General features: G+C 33.3%; 2 protein-coding genes across 3 annotated transcripts; both read left to right on the forward strand.

The window, feature by feature from the left end:
• The first annotated feature begins 10,112 nt into the window (after nt 1-10,112).
• Nucleotides 10,113-13,977, forward strand: LOC145610314 (alpha-soluble NSF attachment protein 2-like). The gene is made up of 9 exons (XM_081665645.1): nt 10,113-10,470; nt 11,370-11,419; nt 11,539-11,611; nt 11,993-12,072; nt 12,168-12,319; nt 12,540-12,699; nt 12,792-12,839; nt 13,222-13,302; nt 13,541-13,977. Exons 1-9 carry the CDS (start codon nt 10,332-10,334, stop codon nt 13,616-13,618), a joined length of 861 nt encoding a protein of 286 aa, XP_081521771.1. The 5' UTR covers nt 10,113-10,331; the 3' UTR covers nt 13,619-13,977.
• A 7,267-nt stretch (nt 13,978-21,244) lies between these two features.
• On the forward strand, nt 21,245-24,129 carry LOC145610324 (myb family transcription factor IPN2-like). Of its 2 annotated transcripts, none has more exons than XM_081665654.1 (6): nt 21,245-21,573; nt 21,787-21,863; nt 22,236-22,299; nt 22,490-22,556; nt 22,872-22,944; nt 23,245-24,129. In XM_081665654.1, exons 1-6 carry the CDS (start codon nt 21,396-21,398, stop codon nt 23,959-23,961), a joined length of 1,176 nt encoding a protein of 391 aa, XP_081521780.1. In that variant the 5' UTR covers nt 21,245-21,395; the 3' UTR covers nt 23,962-24,129. The 2 variants fall into 2 exon arrangements, with proteins under 2 accessions (XP_081521780.1, XP_081521788.1); XM_081665662.1 differs by having other exon boundaries at nt 22,875-22,944.
• Nucleotides 24,130-24,466: the final 337 nt, after the last annotated feature.

The raw sequence follows: 24,466 nt of genomic DNA on the forward strand, positions 1-24,466 counted from the left end.
AGTTTTTTTAAGATGCAAGGAGTTTATAAGTTGAGAAATGAAGAAAATAGCCAAGTGAGTAGCCATTTCGGCTCAAAATGGCTTTATTTTGATGAATTGGACCCAAAAACTTAGAACTTGGCGATTTTTATGTAATTTCAAATGACAAACACTTATAAATATGTGGTTAGGAGTTATTTTGAGATGAAAGGAGTTTATAAGTTGAGAAATGAAGAAAATAGCCAAGTGAGTAGCCATTTCGGCTCAAAATGGCTTTATTTTGATGAATTGGACCCAAAAACTTAGAACTTGGCGATTTTTATGTAATTTCAAATGACAAACACTTATAAATATGTGGTTAGGAGTTGTTTTGAGATGCAAGGAGTTTATAAGTTGAGAAATGAAGAAAATAGCCAAGTGAGTAGCCATTTCGGCTCAAAATGGCTTTATTTTGATGAATTGGACCCAAAAACTTAGAACTTGGCGATTTTTATGAAATTTCAAATGACAAACACTTATAATTATATATATACCTTAGGCGGTGGTGGAGGTAGCAGCGGTGGTGCGACTAGTGGAGGTAGCGCGGAGGTGGAGGCGGTGCGCGCTGGTGGAGGGAATAACGCGGAGGTGGAGGTGGAGGCGGTGCGCTGCTGCTCAATTCGAACAATGTTGGTGGCTGGAGGGCGGTGAAAGACAGAGAAGGGCAGGGGAGAATTAAGGGCGGTGGTTTTCGACAATTCGTACAATGCTGGTGGTGTTTCAACTCATACAACGGCGGTGTTTCAATTCGACAATTCGTACAAGGGCAGGGGGAGAATGTTGGTGGCTGGAGGAAGGATTGAAGGCGGCCGGTTTTCGAAACCCCTGGTGGCCGCCGGTGAAGGTGACGACTGTGGTGGAGGGAGAGAAAGGAAGGATTGAAGGCCGCCGTTTTTCGAAACCCAGCTCTAATGAAACAGTAAGGAATGAAGAAGGAATGAAAGAGAAAGAGAAAGAGAGGAAGGAGAAGAAGGTAGTCCGCGTTTTTTTTTTTTTGAATTGGGTCCGGTTCAATTGGCACCGGTTCAAACCGGTGCCTTTTTAATTTTAGGCACCGGTTCAGGCCAAACCGGTGCCTTTTCTCTTCTTCTAAAATCCCGCCCATTTCTGGACCGGTTTTGGGCACCGGTTTAGCCTGAACCGGTGCCATATGGGGGGTGCCTAATGCTTTTTTTCTACTAGTGAAATATTGGGCTAGTTTGGCAAATGGCTTTTCATTGGCTTTTTGATTGGCTTTTGGCTTTTTCATTTGTTTAAACATTCAAAATTTGTGTTTGGGGGGTTCAGCTGGCTTTTAAGCCAAAATGAAAAAGCTACTTGAAGTAGCTTTTGGTTACCTAAGTTACTAATAACATCCAACAACCAATTTTATCAAACATGTTTTTAGACTAATAAAAAGTCAAACCGCCGACAAAAAATTCAATTTAAACAGTCAGTCAAACTAACCGATAGCCAACAGTACAGACAGCAACCAATTGCCAAACAAGGCCATTATACATGGTTCAAGATTGAGGTTGATTTACGAAAGTATGGTTATTTTAAAACTTATTTACACTTTTGCGTCGGAATGAAACTTAATTACGAAATTACTGTCCACGTAGGCTCGGATAAGTTTTTATTTTATTTTTCAATGTACTAAAACCGCTACTTGAGGTAGCGGTTTTACCCTTCATAAATTGATTAAATGTATCTTTACTTAGAGTACTAATGACAAACCGCTACCTCAAGTAGCGGTTTTAGACTATAACCGCTACTTAAGGTAGTGGTTTGTCTCTAAAGAAAAAAATTTACCCCCAAATGTATCTCCAAGCCTATGTGGACTATATTTTCGTAAATACATTTCATTCCAATGCAAAACCGTAAATAAGTTCCTTAAAAGCTATATTTTTGTAAATCATCCCAAGATTGACCTATGACCCAGCATCAGGGGCGGATCTATTAAGGTGCACAGTGAGTCACGTGACTCACCAGCAAAAAAAAAAAAAAAAATAAAATAAAAATAAAAAAAAAAAAAAAAAAATCTAAGAGACCGCCTATTACAGGTAGGCGGTCTCTTTGTTGCTTCTATTTGAGATTAGCCTACTGTCAGTTTTTTAAATATCAAAGAGACCGCCTATTAAAATATCAGATAGGTGGTCTCTTTGTTGCTGCTATTACCACCACGTCATTAAAGACCTGTTATCTAGATAACAGGTCTCTTTTTGTAGCTTAGAATAATTTTTTGCGCTGCTTTCATATTTCATTAAAGAGACCTGTTATATTTAATAACCGGTCTCTTAAGTTATCTAACAATTTTTTTTAATAGTTCTTGTTTTTAAGTAAAAAACCATAAAGTTGGTTTAATGTAATAGTTTTATAGTATGTATTTTTATATCCTATTTTTGAATTGATATCATTTTGGTGAAATATAATTTTTTTTATATAATTTTTGGATTGAAATAAGTGATCAATTATTAATGGTGACTCATAAGTTCGAAAATCCTGGATCCGCCACTGCCCAGCATACATAGTAATGTACCATGTCAACACATGTTGTGCTTATAGTATTGCCGTATTGCTATTGCGTCATGCTGTTCTATGCGCCGGCTCAGCCAGCGGTATATTAACGAGCCAGTAGACGTCATTACTATATTAGTCTATTATGCCTAGCTATTATTGTATTAACAATTGTATAATAAAGTAATTTATAATTTTCCGTCAAACAAAGTCATAGTAATTGAGATTTAAGAATAATACATTAATACTTTTGTTTAGATACCTTTTTATCTTATCTTGGTGGTCCTGTTTTAAAGAAATTTCCTAGCGTTGAATTGTTGCTTTGATTTATGTGGACAATTCTTGACAATTACTGGACGTACATATAATCTAAATTAATTAATATTAATTATTCATTCAAAATCCATAATACGTCTACTTAATTTGGTTTTACGCGTCTAATTAATCAGTTAATTGCAACCATCCAATGTTTAGATTTGGGACTAAACTGCATATCAATCCATAATCAGTTTGTACACACGCTAGAGTTATGGTCCCCTATATACCCACATATTTTGTACTGATTTTCGAAAGTTAAAATGTAATTAAGAGTGTCTTAATCAACAAATTTTAGAGCAAATATCAAAGGGGTGAGAGATTATTTCTATCAAATCTTGGACATGTTTCATATAACATTAAATCATGCAATATCACCTTAATGTGGCATGTGGCGCGTGATAAGAGGACGTTGGATATGAGCAATCATATCGTAATCACATTCAAAGATTGTTTCAAGTTTACACTAAAATTAGTTCCAACAAAACTAACAATAGGTTTATAAAAAGTAAGATGATTTTAAATAAGTTCGTTCAAATTAGATAATGCTCCGTATAAGATAAATGTTGAGTATGTAATAATTTAACAGTAATAAAGATGAGAGTAGATTTTAAGGGTTTTATTAACTATTTTTCCAAATAGATAACGTACTTCGATTGTGTTAGAAAAGAATTGAAGCTCATATGTTAACGGAATTGAAAAATGAAGGTATATATATAGTTGAAAATTGATAAAGTGTTGAATTAATAAGGTAACTAAGGGCTTGTTCTAATTTACTGAGATGAATTGAACTGAATTGAAATGAACTAATTAATTGGAACTGAACTGAACTGTTTATGAGAGAAGAAAATTAGTTGTTGGTGGTTGTTGAGATCGGTGAGTTAGGTGGGGTCGTGGTTTGGTGGTTGTTGGGTTTGTAGGTTAGTGGGTTCGGCAGTGCTAGGTTTCGGTGGTTGCTGGATTCGTCGGTGCTTTGGTCGCTGGGTTTAGGGGGCGTCGGTGTTGGGTTTGCTAGGTTCGGTGGTAGGTGGTGGCGGTGGCCTGGTGGGTGGATTATATACAACTAGGTGGTGCTGGGTTATTTATTTTAAATTTGGTTGAATTTATTTTTTTAGTTGGATTAATACTTAAGTATATACTCTTATCTTTCAATAAACATGCTTAAGATCTTTTGCATAGGAGTCCGCAATGCCTCTAAAAAATGCTAATAACAAGAACCAGAGGTAGTATATATTTCAAAACACTGTCCGCTACCCAAAATGCCACCGAGTACCCCTAAGGGCATGTTCTCATACGTTTATTTTCAATTCAGTTCAGTTCAGCTCCTAATTTCCTTCTCTTATAAAATATTCAATTCAATTCAGTTCAGTTCAGTTCAACTCAGTTCAGTTCAACTCAGTTCAGTTCAGTTCAGTTCAATTCAGTTCAGTTCAGCTTAGCTCAGTTGAGTTCAGTTTATGATAATAAGCCCTAAGTCCCTAAAAAAATTATCGAAGACAGATATTTTACATGACCTATTAGGCAATTAAAAAAAAAGTATGGCAAAGTTAGAGTTCTGACGTAGTTTTTTCAGTTTACAAGTGATTTTTTTTTTTTGAAGTGGCAAAAGAATTCAAGTAGATAATTTGATTCAGTCAGCATTTAAGAAGAAATGATGATGTGGACGAAAACAACACAAGGCAGAACAACTGGATCTCAGTCACATTAATGAAGGTGCCAGCCATCTGATTAGTGAATACATTAGCCATTTGGAGTTAAATTAATAGTGATGATTAGGTTTAATCTGCACCCCTTGATTAAAAAAAAAAAATTAAGCTTGTGATTAGTTAAATCGAGTTAAGTATTTTATTTTTGACTATGATAAAAGACCAAAGCTAGATGCCTAGATTTGCGCATGTGCTCCTTCCATTGAGTTGACGACAATCTTAAAATCATTTTTTTTTTTAATGGACAATAGTTTATAAATTTATGACCTTGTAGGAGTGGCAAACTGAAATTGTGAAGATTGAATGACTGATGACTATTAATATAAATATGTCTCTTTGTTTGTGTTAAAAAAGAATGATTGATGACTAGGGGGATTGGGTGAGTAAAATTGAGATACCTGAATTTAGATTGAAACTTGTTAGAAACCATCAAATTTGGCTCGAATGTTAATTTTGATAATTCAAGTTCTATGTGATTTAGAATTTAAATTCATTAGGAACTGTCGAATCCAAATTTCAAACTCATTTGATAATTTAGGGGCCGTTTGGATGGGGTTAATTATCAAAGAGAATGGGAATCAACTGCCCTCATTCCCTTTGTTGTTGTTTGTTAGCCCATTTTTCCAATTCTCTTTATTCTCTTCATTCCCCCAAATCCCTCTAAGTTCATTCCCCACCCCCTTGGTATTTCCATGCCCATTCCCCACCCACCTTCACATTACCATATCACCACCTTCACACCTACCAACACCATCGGAAAACCAGCCCTGACCACCGCCGCCCCTCCCCCGACCATCGCCGACCCTCCCCCGAGCCTCGCCACCCTCCCCTCCCCCGAAAAAACCACCCCTAGCCCCGCAAAACCCTAGCCTCGATCTCCCTCGACCCCAAAAACCGTCGCCCAGCCCTCCCACCACTCTTGAAACCCTAGCGCTAGGGTTTTGAGGGTGGTGGGAGGGCTGGGCGACGGTTTTCGGGGTCGAGGGAGATCAGGGCTAGGGTTTTGCGGAGCTAGGGGTGGTTTATTTGGTGGAGGGGAGGTCGAGGCAAGCACGGCGAGCTGAGGGGCGGGGAGGGGCAGCGAAGGGCGGGGAGTTTTGGAGGAGGTGCGGCGAGTGGTGGAGTGGCTGGGTGGTGGCTGGAAATGGTGCAAAATGAAGTAATGTCCTTTGTTATTCAAAACAAACAACACCCCAAAATTGGGGGATTTTCATTCCATTCTTTGTCTTTCTCTTTGTTTATTCCATTTCGATTTCCCCGTGCGAACCAAACGGCCCCTTAAGTTCTATGTAATAATTAATATGGGAATCGTTTTAAAGTGGATTAATCCTCAATCTATTATTAAAATTTTTGTACATGGTTACTTGAAACAAATATAAAAGTAGAAAAGTTAAAAAAGTATATAAACTGAAAGTTCAAGTTGGAAAATCCCATATAAATGTTCATAGATTCTACATTAAATAGTACCTACAAGGCTACAAAGTTTAAAGTAATAGTAAAAATAAATCGTTTTGCAATATTTTCTTATATAATTCCTCCATTATGTTAATATTGCATCAAGAAGGAAATTAAGCATGTCAAATCACATTTTATATGTTAAATATCTATAATTGTGTAAGAGTAAAAATTATAAAAAGTTAATATTGTGAAAACATTTTATGAGACGAATCCAATAAGATCTCACATCACTATATTTTACTTAAGGTATAAATCTATATTATAAGGTCAAATAGAGTGATGAATAGTGCAAAAAGTCCATTGTTGCAATATTAATAGAACGGAGGAAGTATAAAGCTAATAGTTATATATGGTCATAAATTTTATATATGGAGAACTAGTTATAGTTAGTTAGACCAAGCGTTTTTGGGGAGTTAAAAAGAGTTAAGGTCATAATTCAAGTTAGAGCCCTACCAATTATATTTGAATGAGGGTAAGGAGATTCTCTTACCCTTTCTACTCTACTTTCAAGCTAAGTGATACCTGCATAGTGAGGCTGAGAGAGTTAATGATTTAGTAGGGTATTTCTCCTTACCAAAAAAGTTATAGCTAATTAAAGATGAAAATAGAACGGATCGGCACGAAGGCTCACTAAGCACAACACGAATAAAGACTTGACTCGACATGAATCCATCGCAAGTTTAGCATGGCTAGAGAGGCACGCTAATGGGTCATCAACCGTACATTAACTTCATTTTAAAAAATTGGCCCAAACTCAACACTAGCACAACGAGTCATACCATGTGTCCGTCAGCTTACTTTTGTCTAATTTAACCATAAATATAAAAGTTATTAAGTAGCTTGTTGGCACGGAAAAATCTTGTACGTACGACATTAAATGGCACGTAGATTGAGTAGTGCATGAGCTTTCTTTAAGAAAATCGGCACGCTGCCACAATTATTTTTTGGCTCATTCTAAGCACGATCCGCTTGAGCACGAGACATACTGACATGACACAATCGGCCACCTTTACACCTATGCATCAACATATAAATTACATGCAGCTTCTTTACTTTTCTCGCGCATTAATACTAATCAATCAACTTGCTAAGTTATCCATCATAAACTCTCGTATTAGGTCTTGTTGGCAAAGAGCGTTTTGGAGAGCTTTTAGCAAATTGAACCATTAGAGGCTTGAACATTATAAAAATATAAAAATAAAAACTAATTTCAGTGGTTGGTAAACATCTATTGAAAACTTTTTGAGCTCAAAAGGCCCTTTTGAAAAAGCTTAAAATACTAAAATAGGAGCTTCTCATTTACTTCTTCCGTTTTCTTTTACTTGCAACACTTCCCTAAAAAGGAAATGTCACAATACTTGCAACACACTATAAAAGAAAAGTTATTTTAGGAAAAAACTATACTATTTCCCTTATTTAAAGCACATGATCCACTAAATTACACTCCTAACAACCACTCATCCTATTTAAAAGTTTACAGAGCTTTTTTGGTGCAGCAGGCCACACCGTGTGGCCTGTTGCCAAGTCAGTAAAAATAACGGATTACTCGCGCATAACGGGGTTACTGTTCACTCGTATAACGGGGTTACTGATTTTGTCAGGGTTACTTGTATTTTTTTTTTTTTTTTTTTTTTTTTTTCAGATGTTACCTGTATTTTTTTTTCAAGGGTTACTTGTATTTTTTTTTTCAGGGGTTACTTGTATGAATTACTTATTCAGAGGTTACTTGTATTATTAAGGGGTTACTTGTATTTTTTTTTTCTCCAGGTGTTACTTGTATGGATTACTTATTCAGGGGTTATTTGTATTTTTTTTTAAGAGTTGCTTGTATTTTTTTTTTCAGGGGTTACCTGTATTATTTTTTTTCAGGGGTTACTTGTATGGATTAATTCAAGGGTTACTTGTATGAGTTACTTATTCAAGGGTTACTTGTATGAGTTACTTATTCAGGGGTTACTTATATGAGTTACTTCAAAGGTTACTTCACTACTTGTATGAATTACTTATTCAAGGGTTACCTGTCACTTATTCAAGGGTTGCTTGTAAGCCCCATACCAAACAAGTAACACCCTACAAGTAACCCTTGAGCAAAACTAGTAACACCCTACAAGTAACCCCTAACCAAATCAGTAACACCCTACAAGTAACCCTTGAGAAAAACTAGTTACACCCTACAAGTAACCCCTAACCAAACCAGTAACACCCTACAAGTAACCCTTGACCAAAACTAGTAACACCCTACAAGTAACCCCTGACCGAAACCAGTAACACGCTCACTAAACCAGTAACACCTTACATGTAACCCCTGACCAAACCAGTTACACCCGACAAGTACCCTAACCAAACTAGTAACACCCTACAATTTTTGACGTAGAATATTCGATCTAAGATTCCACGAAGAAATCGAGCTCACATTTCTTTGGATCTCATCGATTTCACTACTTCAAATGTTGTTGATCATCTTAAGGATAATTAATCACAACTTTTCACAGCAATTTAACACCCAATTTCTACAATTTTGGGCTTTAATTGCAGCAATTTGGCAAAGAGGAGAGAGAAAATGGGTGGAGTAGAGATATGGTTGTTGGTGATGTGTGGTTTGGTTTGTAGATGAAACTAAGAAAAGAGGAGAGAGAAAATGGGTGGAGATATGGTTGTTGGTGATGTGTGGTTTGGAGAAGAAGATAAGAAAAGAGGAGAGAGAAGAGTTGTGGTATTTAAAAAAATAATAATAATTGTGGCTGGCCACACCCAAAAATTTGTGAAAAGTTTATTATATCATGCATACCCCACCTTTCTTAATTACCGCGCTAAACAGTGTGTTGCATCTAAAAGAAAACGGAGGAAGTAGTTGATTGATTATTCATGTTTAATAATTACTGGCTTACTGCTACTGCTAGTAGCTTATTGATCATTTAGCTTTTTGGTTATATCTTACACCAAAGAGATAATAATTAACATTAATTTACTAAACACTTTATATTTTGTTACATATAATCATACAAGACAAGCTAGTTAAATCAGTTAACACAACTAGCTACGTACTATATCATTCAATTACCGGCTAATTATAATTATCAAATAAGGCCTTAATTAGATTTATCTCCTAACCGTAAGTAAATGTAACTAAGGGGTACCACTCCCTCAGTTTCAAAATAAATGCCCCCTTTTAATTGACACACTTGCGAAAGAGAAACTTTGACCAATAATATTTTAAGTTATCAATTATAAGTATAAATTATAAAAGGTTGATTATCAAAACCTATACATTAAGATATTCTAACATGTACTCACATGACTAGATTTAGGGCATGTTTTCTACAACTTAATTTAAGTTCAATTCAGTTCAGTTCCAATCAGTTCAATTTCTAATTTCCTTCTCTCATAAACAATTCAGTTCAGTTCATTTCAATTCCAATCAGTTTAGTTTAATACAGTAAATCTGAACATGCCATTAATCTTATAGACAAGCAAAAAGTTATAACCAAATTCAAAATTTCAAAATGATGTATGTAAATAATGCAAAAGTCAAAGTAGGTCATACTTCGTACTTCCTCCGTTTCTATTTAGTTAACACGTTCAATTTAATCACACATATTAAGGAGAGGAGAGAGAGTGAAAGAGAATGATAAAGCAAGTGGGGTACACTTAAAAAGCAAGGTATAAAACTTACCTAAAAAGAAAATGTGTCTAAAAAAACTTCCTAAAAAGAAATACGTGTCAACTAATGGAGTAACTCTCCGTGTTTTTTTAAGTGTTACACTTTCTTTTTTGGTAAAAAGCTACATTAAAAATATTATATCTCTCTTCTCTCATGGTCCCCACCTAAACCTACAACTACTTTTTTATTATATCTTTCCTCACACATTCATTACTTTTCAATAAACTATTAACCCCACTATCTTTCTTTTATAGTTTTTTAATACTCTAAGTACCCCACTTATCTCTTATTTAAACACGGAGGGAGTTTTCGGAGTATCATGGTTTACAACATGAGGTCATACCATGTCATCGTGCACCAACCCATGATATACACGTACAAGCACAACTCTTTGGAACATATGTCAAAAAATATCAACATCCATAAATCTTATGTAAAGCCCAATACTATACAAGTATACAAAGTCTTATGCAAGGCAAAAATGCGTATCGTATCCAAAAATTAAATAAATTAATTAATCAACTCTAATTTCAGATTACACCCATAATTAGTAAGGACTACTATATAAATGCACCCTTTCTTCTTTGCATTTCTTCAACACTTCAACATTTATCATCAATCTTTCAAATTTTCTTCCTTTTTTTCTGTCACAAATTTCTCTCTTTTCTTCTGCAAAAATGGTGGATTACATTACAAAAGCTAAAAGATGCAAATTTGACAATTCTGCTAATTTTGGCTCTGTTTCTAAACATGATGATGGAGTTGCTGCTGAATTCTATCAGAAATCTGCTACTTCCTTCAAAATTGACAAATCTTGTAAGTATTTCATACCCTTTTCAATTTTAGTCTTATGGTTTAATTTGTTGCTTTAATTTACCATTTTTATGACAAAGTTTTAGAAATTTATGAATGTTAAAGATTGCAAATTTCTGGGTTTTGCAGAATTATTTGTTGTAGTATTGCTTCTTTTCTGGGAACATGCTGGTATAATCCTGAAATATAAAGCAGGGTTTAATGTTTACTGTTGGATTTATGGCAATAATTTCAGTTTCAGATTTGTTCTTCTATGTAGATATTAAAAATAATAGAAAAAAGTGAGAATATTCTGTTCAAGAAAAGAGACATTTGAATATATAAAACCCAGAAATGTTTAAATATATTTTTGTTGGTGTACGGAGTTTTAAATTAGTCTACTTAGTGATGACAATTTTTTAACAAAATATTGAAAAGTCATCATGTATTATTTTCCTTCTTTCTAAGAAGTTCAGGCTATGATAGTCATGTTATAATTCTTAATTAATACAGTACAGTGTGACTTAGTTTGAAAGTCTATCTATTTGGCATATTTGTTAAAAAATCGTTAAAATTCTGTTTACATCATTGCCTTAGGTACAAACGTCGAGTTTACCATTTGTTAATGGTGTGTTTCCTAGAGATGGAAACTTTAATTACAATTATTGGTGTTTGAGTTGTGTTAATTAGTTCGTCGTTGTAGGTGAATGAATTGTATGTATATTACCAACTAAAAATACAAAAGAAACAACTTCCTCTTGTTGCTACTATAGTAGCAACTAGAAAATAAATAATGAAAGGCTAACACATGCTGCCATCTGCTTGGTTTTTTTTCCCGCCAAAACTTTATTTTCGTAATTTATGCTTTAGAAATATTGTTAGAGGTTATTGCTGAAAACTTTTGTACTTGTGATATTGATTAGGGGACCAAGCTGGGTCTGCCTACATCAAGTTGGCGGAGTGTCACTTGAAGGTGCATTTTTCATCCTCAACAAATTTGTTTGTTTTCTGTTCTGCTCTTTCAATTATGCCATATTGTGTGGATCAACTATTATGTCATATACTCAAATGTTGATATTACGAATGTTTCAGTCCAACAAAAATCATGAAGCTGCTGGTGCTTATGTAGAATCGGCAAACTGTTATAAGAAGATATCTCCCATACGTGAGTGTTCTTTCGTGTATTACTAGATTGCATTCACTTGGTAGAAAGTGGAGGATTGCTTAGGCACCAATTTTTTCATCTTCATATTCTAATTTTATACAGTTTGAAAGCTGATTTCCATTCAAACTACTTATTGTAGAAATCAAAATCCAGCTTTTAATCTTTCTCTACAAACTGGACACGACCTATACCTTAATATGCAGCGTTTTGTTTATCTTGTTTAGAAATTTAAAGACTACTATTTAATACCGTGCTCTGCTGAAAATTATGTTAAAGCATATTGCTTTACAAGTACTTTTATTCTGCTATATATGCATGTTTCATATTACATGTGATGAGATGATTTTTGTTGTGACATTTGATTTTTCTGGTTATAAACAGAAGCCATATCATGTCTTGAGCAAGCTGTGAACCTTTTCTCGAATATTGGGATATTTAGTATGGCTGCAAGATATTGCAAGGTAAAGTCTGTCTGGCTTGTCTTGTAAGAGTGGTGACTGCTGAGTGTGAATTATGAAGCACATTAACAACTGAAGTTGGCCTTTTATTCATTCAGGAAGTAGGTGAGCTGTATGAGCAGTTGCGAGATTTGGAGGAGGCTATCAAACATTTTAAGCGGGCAGCTGACTTATTCCAAGTAGAAGCTGCAACAACGTCTGCAAGTCAATGCAAGCAAAAAGTTGCTCAATTTTCTGCTCAATTAAAACTGTAAGTTTTATACTTGGTCATTGCAATGAACTAGCTTTGTGTGTAATGGTGAAGTAATGTAAAAATGAGTTTTGGCATGAACATATTTACACATATAACCCGATATCTTTTACTGATGCAAGCTTTTGCATAAGTTAATGGAAAGTGAAATCATATGTATTCATTTTGATTACAATTGAAGTTGCCAACAACAAAAGTCACTTATTACATACTTTTACAGATATATGAAGGCAATTGAGATTTTTGAAGAAGTAGCACAGGAAGCTGTCAACAGCAATCTGCTGAGGTATGGAGTTAGAGGGCATCTGCTAAACGCTGGTATTTGTCATCTCTGCATAGGAGATATTGTTGCAGTGTCCAATGCATTGGCAAGATATCAGGTTATTGTTGTTAATCCTCTTTGAAGGTTGTGTTATGGGTTTTGAGTTCTTTTAATAAGCCTAGGTTTAATATAGCTTTTACATGTATGCAGAATTTGGATCCCACTTTCTCAAGGACTCGAGAATATGAGCTTTTAAGTGTAAGTTTTGATTGCGTTTGTCAATGTGTGAACAATCTATTTTCTATATCCTCTTACTGTCCTCGGATGTTCACTTCAAGTACCTCAACACTCATGATTGGTAGAACACTTGACTGTTTTTTTGGACCAAAAAATATGTTGAGTCTTCTACTTGCAAGCATATCGTGTCTAGCACAAGTACTTACGGCCAAGAGACATAACTTAAAACAAATTCATCAAGTGGAAAATGCAGGCTTGGAACTTATTTCTGACAATTTTTTGTTTGCTTCCTTGCCTGCCATTTCTGCTACAAGTTTATCAGACTGCATTGCAAACTTTCTCTGTAATTATGAATAAGTTATTCATGTAACTCATAAACACTATTATCTTGTTGATATTTCAGGATCTATTGGCTGCATATGACAGGAAAGACGTTGAAAAGTTTACTGAAGTTCTGATGGACTACGATAGCTTAAGCCCTCTGGTAACTTTCACCTTCTGCATCTCTCATACCAATGCTTTTTATCTTTTAATAAGTTCTAAAATAATAAGGTTATATCATGGAGCTGGTAACACTAGTCAATTTTGAATCCACCATATATGAGAAAGCTTACTGCCAGTGGCGAGTGCAATAATTTACTAAGATTGGATTTCATTCACTTCAGATGATTATTTCAGCAATTACACTTCACATCTGATTACTGATGCTTTTTGGTGTGCAGGATTCTTGGAAAACTATTCTTCTGCTGAGAATCAAAGAGACTCTAAAAACTAAAGAGCAGAATGTGGATCTAGCCTGAATCATGTCAATCGAAATACATTCCATGCCAAGTTGAAGATTGTTAGTTTCATAGTGTTATATGATTGTTCCCGGTTGTAAAAATGTATACCAGTAGATTCTTAGCTTTCTCATTCTTCATAATCTAATCTGGCACCGGGTATCCTAGAAGAGTGCTTACCGTAGGCTAGAGTTGATGCTTAACTATGAGCTAAACTTTTGGGGTGAAGCATTGGGAATATCGCGCCTAGAAGAAGTTAGGGGATTCAACAAAATTTTAACATTTTGGCTGATATAGTTCAAAACATGTTCTATATGTAGAATCTAAGACGATTGTTTTTAGAATGATTAATATTATATCTCATCCATACTATTTTAGTTGCAACACTTTTATTTTCTTAATAGAAAGTTTGTAAATAATAGCAACATCCCTTTTTATTGGTTCGAGTTTTTGATGTCGTTGTTTTACTTGTTTTCCTCTCAAGTTTTGATCATGTTTCACTTCCATTACCACATACTATGCAGCTAAATGTTGCTAATGTATGCTTCTATGAGTACATTGCCAAACTAACATTGTTCATTCTATAAATAATTGGGCCTGGGCTACAATTCCTTGGCAGGCCATAGGTGTTAATGAGCCTGAGCCTAAGCCAAAGAAATGGACCTTATGATTTTGGGCTGCACACAATCTCTAATTCTTGTGAAATGCTTATTAAGTTCTCATAGAGTCATAGACTCATGAGCATATATATGGCTTATCAATAATTCAATCTTTCTTCATATCTTGGCAATGAGCTGCACACAATGGTGAATACTTTTTTTTTTTAATCTAATTTATACTTCCTCTGTTTCTATTTAGTTGACGTGTTTGATTTAGGCACATATATTAAGGAGAGGAGAGAGAGTGAGATAGAAAGAAAATACTTAAGGTTTAAATATTTTACTTTAAATTTTGCAAAAAAATTTATTTTTTTTTAAAAAAAAGGAGAGAGAGAGAGAGAGGAGCAAAAAAAGGCGGAAAAATTTTTCACAAGGTAATGAATGACATGTGTAATGAAAGGATTTGTTTTTAGTATAGTTTAATTACTACCTCCGGTCCAAATTACTCGCAACTTTGGGGTATTATTTGTGAGATATAAAATATTCCAAAGTTGCGAGTAATTTGGACCGGAGGTAGTAATAGATTTGGTAAAGTTAGCAAAGTTTAAGTAACTTATTACTACCAACTTGGATTCCAAAATTTCCTTACTATGCTCTTTCATTTCTTTTCTTTTCTTTATTTTCTTTTCTTTACATTTTTTTTAAATTTTTTTTTTTTTACTATAGCAACAAAAATCACAAACAAAGAGAAAATTTGCATAAGGTGAATCCTTCTTTCGACCTCTTTAGTTGAAAAAAATAAAGAAATAATTGTCATGATTAATCCCAACTTTGCCTCATTCGTCAATATTAATCCCAATTTTAATTTTTTTTTTTTTATTAATCCGAACTTTATACTCCTTCCGTATAACACAACGGAGTATAAAGTTCGGATTAGACATGGTGTATGATAACGTACTAAGTAGTAAAATTGGAAAAATGTAATGGGATAATGAAAGGATAAAAGAGAGAAAATTAGATGCTAAATGTTATTGCTTGTATTGTATCCATAGATAGAACTCGTTTTATATCCATAGGAACATTAGATGCTAAATGTTTATATACACATGGTTATATACTTGTATTGTATACATATAAATACGGAATACTTGTATTTTATATTTTTTAAATGAAAAGTGATGAGGTTATAGTATTGAGAGAAGATTATTAGTATTATTATGGCAAAAGCTAACGAGTTTTGGGATGTTAAATAAGAGAACTAAAAGTAAAAATATTAAATTAAAATTGATATTAATTACATTGATCAATGCGTGATTTTGTTATATATGTATTCTAAATATAATACTATTTTAAGTAATATATTAAATAGTTCTCTATTATATTATGGAGTATACAAATTTTTGTATGCGGCTGGCCACATGGTGCGGCAGGGGTTACTTGTAGGGTGTTACTGGTTTTGTCAGGGGTTACTTGTATTCTAGGGTTACTTGTATGGGTGTTACTGGTATTGGTCAAGGGTTACTTGTAAGGTGTTACTGGTTTTGTCAGGGGTGACTTGTAGGTGTTACTTGTATCATGAGGTTACTTGTACTGGTGTTACTGGATTTGGTCAAGGGTTACCTGTAGGATGTTACTGGTTTTGTCAGGGGTTACTTGTAGGATGTTACTGGTTTTGTCAGGTGTTACTTGTATTCTGGGGTTATTTGTAGAGTGTTATTGGTTTGGTATGGGGTTTTGGTTTAGAGTTACTTGTAGGAGTTACTCAGAATACAAGTAACACCTATAAGTAACCCCACGATACAAGTAACCCCACGATGCAAGTAACCCCTGCCGCACTGAAAAACTTATGTATAGAGTATTATCTATCAATATTATTACAAGTATTATTGTTGGGGAATATAACTTTGGTTGTTATTTTTACCATAGGTTTAGGTTTTTGGGATGTAATGGGGACCCACAAGCTCACTTTGAAACGAATATATTCATTCTTGAGAATAAATTCGAAAGCACATAAAGATGCTTGAAATTTAAGCAAACATGGATACTATGCCAGACTACTTTGTCACAAGTTTGTGGTTGTTTTAACATTATCAACTAAAAGTTAAACTCTCGCTTTTTTCTCTAAATGTGGGCGCATACACTATACTTGATTAATTTAACATATACTCTAATTTCTATTCAATTCATCTTATGAAAAGTTTGAATGTCAACTTTTCTTACGAGTGGTAGCCATGCAATATTATACTATAATTCCTATTTTGGTCGTTCTACTCGCAAATTAAAGTCACCAATTATTTGATGCTTGATTATTATCTAGTTAGGCTGTTTAAAGAGCTAAGATCTCAAAATTTTGCTTTACTTGCTAGCCTTTTTCATCTTGAAAGAAATACATTTTATATACTTGTATATGACTACTATATAATTAATGCGTCGGTTTTATATAATTGTTTAAACAACGATATATTCATTTGCTATTTATTGCTTAAAGCAAATAAATACGGTACACACTATTTGTTTTGATATTTAATTTTATGAAAAATTGCTAGGATTATGATGGTACCAATTAATTTGTTCTTGTCATCTTAATCTGATCTTTACTTTTGATAATCAAGTAATGGACATAAATCAATACATCAAAGTTGCCTTCTCGACATTTTAAACTTGAATTGAATGAAAGTCGCTTCAGGAATTTAAAATCAAAAGGTGACATGATCTAATTATTTATCAAATTAATACGACGTCATCCTCACATTTCTCTCACGGTTGCGTTCTCTCCTCCCCCCCCCCCTCGGGGCCTCTTCCTTCCCTCCTCTATGACTCTATCCCTAATTAGCTTCCAATATTGTCGTCTTTCCTTAATTGAGATCCCTTCTCCGACCTTCTCGTCTATCTCAATCTCTAGCTCCCTCTATTGGACAAGGTGTCTAACTTCTTCTTCTTCTCTCATTCACTTGCATTGCTTTAATTTCAATAGGTGGTGGCATTATTGCAATTGTGGGTTGGTGGGCAAAGAAAAGAGAGCGAGGAAGACAAAGTTGGCCTAGGGATGGAGAAGTAAGGGGGAAATATGTGATATCAAATTAATGGTATTAGAGGTTGTCTATAAAAAGTAAAACAGATAAGTTTGTAACATGTCTAGTTTAAAATAAGGGAGGAGACGAGGTATTATTAGTATTGGTATATATTGGTACATACTCTAAAAAAGATATTGGTATATATTGGTACATACTCTAAAAAAGATACTCAGTATTGAAGTAATGTATGGGATTCATTTTGTGTTATCGGTTGATAAGGGGTTAATTTGGGCACCATAATTAACAAGTGTCAAGTGTCTATACACTTGAGTCTATATTGTGAAGCCAACCCCAAAACAATGGATTACTACTTCAATTGAAAGAAGGAATTGATTAATACAAAAATATACTAGTGGATTGAAAGTTGGGACTATATAAATGATTCCCAAATTTGCGACTTTGCTATCAATTTATGTTTCAAGATTAGCAAAGCAAAAGAGGATCAATACACTACAATCAATTAATTTAAGATGGTAATAAGAGAGAATTGAAAATTAACTATCTGATCTTAAGTAATTATTCTTCAATTTCATAGACTATATATAGCTAATATATGAAAACAATATAAATCCAAAAGTTAGGGCCTGCTCTACAAAAAAAAAAAAAAAAAAAAAAAGGCATGTTTTCATTGACTGAACTGAGCTAAACTGAGCTGAACCAAAACATATTTGTAGTTGTATAGGTGGTTGTTAAACACTCAAATTTTTTATCAAGTAAAGCTGACAACCTAAGATAGGTAAAAGCTAATATCGAACACATTTTTTTTTTTATTATTAGTCATTTTTTTCTTATACCTACCCAACTTTATCAATTTTTTTTCTTATACATAATCACAGTTTAAATAAATAAGATAAGTTCAGAAGTTAAATGTTGATAAGGGCTCATAATTAAGAACCGCCCAAATTCAATTTACAGCTAAATAAATAGGTTATTAAAATAATGCACCCTTAGTTTTTATTAAATAAAAAATCAGTATAAAGATATAAGCTGAATTTCTTAGTTGTGAAAAAATAATAAATAAGAATAAAATTTTATTGGTAACATTGTTGAAGAGGCTGTCTTTACAAGTCCTTAATATTTAAGATATAGGAAGGCGAATCAATACTGAATTGTCAAAGAAGGAAGCATATATTCTTCTTGGGGATATGTGGATGAACCACTTCAATTGCTTCTTTAATAGAATCTCTCTTCAGTTTGCGTTTTTTTTTTTTTTTACTTCTTTTATGTTTCTATATGATAATAATCATTCTTTCAAATACTCCATATATACTCTATACTTTTTTAATGAAAGAAAAAAAAAAAAAGAATTGTAGTTCTAAATTTTTGTCATACAATTATTAACTAGAGATATACAAATCATTATTTTGAAATTTATGAATTGAATTTTGGATTTTTTCAAATAAGAATATATAAACTTCAAGAAATATATAGAATAATTAAATCAACCTTGTTATTTAATATTTATACCTTGAGGCTTCAACCAAAAAAAAAAAAAAAAAAAAATTATACCTTGATCAATTGTTTGAGAGACATGCAAGGGCTTGTGGCTTAGCTTTATATTATTGTTATTTCGTGTCATCATTTTTTCTGTATATACCTATGCTAGATAATAAACAGAGGATATGTAAGACACTCCTGCTTTTTTTTTTTTTTTTTTTTTTTTGGTAAAGAAAAATAGAAATACTACCAAAGGGTTGTAACAAACAATAAGAAACGGAGGTAAGTTTTTTTTAGTGCATTCACATTTAATTTTTTGGCATTGGGGTCCACATCTTCTAGGGCGTAATTAAAAAAAAAAAAAAAACTTGTATAAGAGGAAATAAATAAACAATAAGCCTTGTATAAACTAAAACAAACTTTTGTTAATGTTATTGATAGACGGTCAGTTTGAGTACGTATTATGAGTAATTTTTAAAGGTAAAATTTGTATGTTACAAAAATGGTAACTTTTATAAGAAGTAGTACGAAGTATATAAGGATAATTTTAAAAACTTTTAACGTAATTTTAACCTGTCTTACAATAAGCTTATGTAATCCCGACTTATTCAAGAATTTGTTATTATCAAATAAAACATAAGTACTCGTATTTTTTATCAATAAAATTATTACAAGTATTTTTTTACCATAACAGGCACCATTGCATTGTCCAGAGTGTTACTCTCTTTCAATCAATCTAAAAAGCAAATCTACAAATCACATAGAAAAGTAGAAAACCTATACTATAAGATCGAGAACATAGGAATTTATATAATATACGTAGTAGTACTGTTACACACAAAGCAATAATATCACTACCTTAATGGTTTTGAACTTTTTTTTTTTTCTAAAAAAAAAAATATTATAATTTCTCCACTTTTATTAAAGACATTATTTGGATTTTTACACTATTAAAATAAGAAATAATAATAATAATAATAATAATAATAATAATAATAATAATAATAATAATAATAATAATAATAATAATAATAATAATAATAATAATAATAATAATAATTCTTTAACTCCTCGACAATCAGCATTGTGGAAATCACAGCAGGGTGATCACACCTCTGCTTGGCTCCGGGCGGTTCCTATTTCGGGGTTGGGTCAGACGATGAACGCCAAGACTTATCGCTGTGTGTTGTCCTATCGGTTGGGTGTTCCATTGTTCTCTATCTCGACGTCGTGCTCTGCTTGTTCGAGGGTTTTTGCTGGAGATATTTTCGGTGATCACGCGGTGTCTTGTGCTGGTATTGTGGGTATTAAACATCGGCATAATGTTGTTCGGGATACCCTTGTTGATGTTTGTTATCGTTCTGGGATTTCAGCGAGAAAAGAGGTTGACATTGGGTTGGCTGGAGGGAACGACGAGGCCCTCAGACCTGCGGATGTGTTACTTTATTCATGGGATCGTGGTCGCGATGTCTGTATTGATTTGACAGGGTCTTCTCCTTTGACACAGTCAGGGCTATCTGACTTTATTCCTGGGCGGGTTGTGGCTGATGCTGCTCATCGGAAGCGGGTTAAGTATGAAGCTCGATGTCAGGCGATTGGATATGGTTTCATTCCCTTCTCCTTTTCTTCGCTTGGGGAATTAGAGAAGGAGGCTGTTGCGTTACTGAAGCGGATTCAGAGGTTCTCGACGACGCAAGACATTGGGGCTCGTGCTGCAGCTCATATCTTCACTAGGGTAGGATTTGCTATAGCTAGAGGAGTGGGGGCCCAGATTGTATCTCGGCTTCCCACTAATTTATTGTAGGTTGTATGACTTTTGTTTTTGATAATAATAATAATAATAATAATAATAATAATAATAATAATAATAATAATAATAATAATAATAATAATAATAATAATAATAATAATAATAATAATAATAATAATAATAATAATAATAATAATAATCTCATGTGAGCTGCAATTAAGTTAGTAAAATAAAGTTATGCAAAATCGTATTATATTCATTTCAATATGTATAACTACTCTTAAACTATTAAGTATTTATTTTATGTACATAAGATAATTAAATATATTCAAATATTGTATACATTCATTAATAAAATAAACTATATATATATATATATTTGTAGGTAAGACCGTAAGATGAAGGGTTGTATCATATTGAAACCCCTTATGGGACAATCTGGTCAGAATTAGCAAGCTAGACAATTTAAGAGATCGAGGGAAATAACATAATCTATATGAGTACATGCAAATTAAACATAAATCTCCAAATAGTTAAAAAAAAAAAAAAAAAAAAAGGAAATATACATTGACACATTTTAATTACGTAGTACAAAAACGTTCAGTAAAAAAGCGGAATCTTGTAGTGTACCCTCCTAAGGACTGGGAATTAAATATAAAAAAACGCTAATTTGCATGGGAGGGACAGTCTTCAATTCCACAAAAGAGATGTAAAAATTATAGTATAGTCCCCACTAAAAGAGATAAATTAAAGATAGAGTAGAAGGAAGAATTGTAGTTAAAAATAACCATAAAGTTAAGGACCAGCTCCATTGCTCACCCTTAAAAAACCGCATCCTATTCTCTTCCTTATTTGCATATCGCATTTGTTCGTATTCTTGAGAGAAAGAAGAGAGAGAAAGAAAAAAAAAACAAAAAAAAGAAAGAAAGAAGGAAAGAATGTTCCACCACCCTAAGAAGCCTTCTTCTATGAATTCAAATGAAAGGACTTCTTCTGTGTGTGTTCAAAATGACTCCGGCCTCGTTCTCACTACTGACCCTAAGCCTCGCCTTCGTTGGACTGTCGAGCTCCATGAACGCTTTGTTGATGCTGTTACTCAGCTCGGCGGCCCTGATAGTACTTTCCTCTTACCCTCTTTTATACTTATATGGAAATTTTAAGATTTTGGTGCAGTGCGCTATTGCTTGTCAGTTTTAAATATCGATGTAATTAATATTGTTTATAAGTATTTGTATGTCTTATAATTTTAGTAACGTTTTTTTTTTTTTTTTTTTTTTGTTGTTGTTTAATTTTCATACTAATTTGTTGGTGCGGATTAAATTTATGTAGAGGCTACACCAAAGACGATCATGAGAGTTATGGGTGTTAAGGGTCTCACTTTGTACCACCTCAAGAGCCATCTTCAGGTTTGATTATTTACTCATAATTTTTATAACTTTCTTGTAGCAATTTCTATAATATTAAGCCCTAATAATATCTAACAATACTATTAATTAATTAATTAATTAAATTTCAATCTATATCTTTTTTAAAACCAAAATTATGAACTTGTTTTACAAAATTCACTAATTTTCAAATATTGTGAGAAGGTCATTGAACTTAATATTAACATGATGGTGCAACTATTGTATATTAAATTTTTTTTTAAACTAGTACTTCATATATTATTGAATATTACTTTTATGTTGAAATTCTTATGTTTATAATTGCACTTAATATTGAATTTTTCATGTTTTGATTCCCAGCTAAACTTTGCATCTTGTGTTCTTATAATACAGAAATTTCGGCTAGGAAAGCAGCCTCATAAAGATTTCAATGATCACCACTCGGTTAAGCAAGATGGTAAGAGAGGTGACTAATCATTAATTAATGTTAATTAAATTAGCTAGGGTTTATCATCTTCAATTTCATAATTTTATCTATTACATGTTGAATTAAATTTTCTACATGCATGTCATATAGTTGTATGTAAATGAAAGAAAAACTAACTCATTTGTGATCTTTGTTTGTTTCATATTCGCGGTTGTTGCAGCTACGTCGTTGGAGCTTCAGAGGAACACTGCATCATCCTCCGGATTAATGGGTCGTACTATGAATGAGTATGTGTTTTCACCATTTATATCATGTTTTATTTATTTCATTCACCGCAACAATTAGTAAGTTAGCAGTTTATTTTTTTTTTGTCATTTGAACAAAAACTTTTGTAAGGCAACTTCTCATTGAAGTAACCTTACAATTGTTTAAGAACCACTCCCTCCTAGAATATCTTTTTATCTGGCATCTTCTTTTACACTTTTATCTTTCTCTTTCTTTTAATTTATATCTTGGATTTTTAATTTGATTTTCATTGTTATTTAAAAATTGTTCTTTTCAATTAATAAATATAATTTTTGTTCCTTTTGCAACTATGGCAGCAGCAATGTACACATTAGTGATGCAATTAGGATGCAATTGGAGGTGCAAAGGAGGCTCCAAGAACAATTAGAGGTGAGACTAATATAAAACTATTTCAAATAAATATATAGCTCCGATCCTCTAAAAATCTAATTCTTTTTCCGAGTAAATTAACCATATCAAACATCGATGAAAAATGTTTTTAGAAAAGAAATTTACTCTTATTCAGAATTAATTGTCACATTATCTTACATATGATTACACTGTAATACTGTATGCATGATAGCTAATGTATACAATTTGACATACTACTCTACATGTACTCCATTATTTTTAATGAAAGTTGTAGAAAAATATTATGATGTGCTAATTATTGATTATTGTTAATGGCAGGTCCAAAGACATTTGCAACTAAGAATTGAGGCACAAGGAAAATACATGCAAAACATACTAGAGAAAGCATGTCAAACACTAGCAGGAGAAACCAATATGGCAGCTTCAGCAAGCTATAACAACAAAGGCAACAACAACATCCTAGGCAATAATAGCCCAACAATGGCCGGAGACCACTTAGAAGGACCTATGAAAGAATTCGGCCCGATGAATTTCCCATCTCTCCAAGACCTTAACATCTATGGTGGTGAGCAAGCATTAGATCTTCACTCGAGTTTGGACCGTTCTTCATCACTTGAGAACTTCATGCAAGTTCCAAGTGATAGCCTTTGTTTAGGAAATAAGAAGAGACCAAACCCTTATAACAATGGAAATAACAATAATAATGGTAAGAGTCCTTTAATTTGGTCCGATGATCATCTTCGTCTCCAAGAACTTGGACCTCCAACCGCGGCTAATTGCTTAGGAAATCCTCAAGATCATGAAGACCCTTTTAAGGGTACCGATATACAAATTGCACCACCATCTTTGGATCATCATAGGAGTGGTGCTGAGCATCAAATCGATTCGATCTCGGAGATTTATGAGTCTAAGCCACTCCTAACTAGTGATATTGTTGTTGGGGGTGACAAGAAATTCGAGTCGTCGCCTAAGCTAGAGAGGTTGTCACCGGCTAGTCAAGGCACCCCTCTTGGGAGGAATTCTCCCTACGGTTGAGCTTTGATAATTTTGGTAGGTTTAAGCATAATTTATTTTCTTTAGATCCAAAACTTTTTTTTTTTTTACTACAAACAATTATTCCATCCTTTGGAGTTCTCAATTTTTTTGGTCCGTTATTAGTCATCTAAGTAGAATATAATGACTTTGAAGAGTTTACCTCTCTAACTATGTACCTTTTATACTTCATGCTAAGGTATGCTTTCATTGATGTTAATAATAATGGTATGCTCGGCCGTTCATAGATCGATCTTTTTAAATTTTGTTGAAAGGCATAGAGGACTTGGATGATCCAATAATGTAATCCGATCCGCCTAATCAATCTTGATGGAAGAACAAGATTTAGGGCTCATATGTGATCGATATACAACCATTGTATAGGAAATTTTTGAACCCTATTTAGTTATTTCAATTATTGACGGAACAATTTTCAATATGTAGATAAGATATATATAATACTATGTATAATAACACAAGAATCTTTAGAAGTAGACAACTAGTAAAC

The sequence above is a fragment of the Chenopodium album genome, chromosome 3 (genome assembly GCF_948465745.1).
Source record: "Chenopodium album chromosome 3, dcCheAlbu1.1, whole genome shotgun sequence".
Taxonomy (NCBI): domain Eukaryota; kingdom Viridiplantae; phylum Streptophyta; class Magnoliopsida; order Caryophyllales; family Amaranthaceae; genus Chenopodium; species Chenopodium album.

Coding starts and splice junctions, on each gene's coding strand:
- LOC145610314 (XM_081665645.1), top strand. CDS start 10,332: ATGGTGGATTACATTACAAAAGCTAAAAGATGCAAATTTGACAATTCT. Junction 12,073..12,167: donor TGGCTGCAAGATATTGCAAG/GTAAAGTCTGTC, acceptor TTATTCATTCAG/GAAGTAGGTGAGCTGTATGA. Junction 12,700..12,791: donor ATGCATTGGCAAGATATCAG/GTTATTGTTGTT, acceptor ACATGTATGCAG/AATTTGGATCCCACTTTCTC.
- LOC145610324 (XM_081665654.1), top strand. CDS start 21,396: ATGTTCCACCACCCTAAGAAGCCTTCTTCTATGAATTCAAATGAAAGG. Junction 21,574..21,786: donor TCAGCTCGGCGGCCCTGATA/GTACTTTCCTCT, acceptor AAATTTATGTAG/AGGCTACACCAAAGACGATC. Junction 22,300..22,489: donor CCACTCGGTTAAGCAAGATG/GTAAGAGAGGTG, acceptor CGGTTGTTGCAG/CTACGTCGTTGGAGCTTCAG.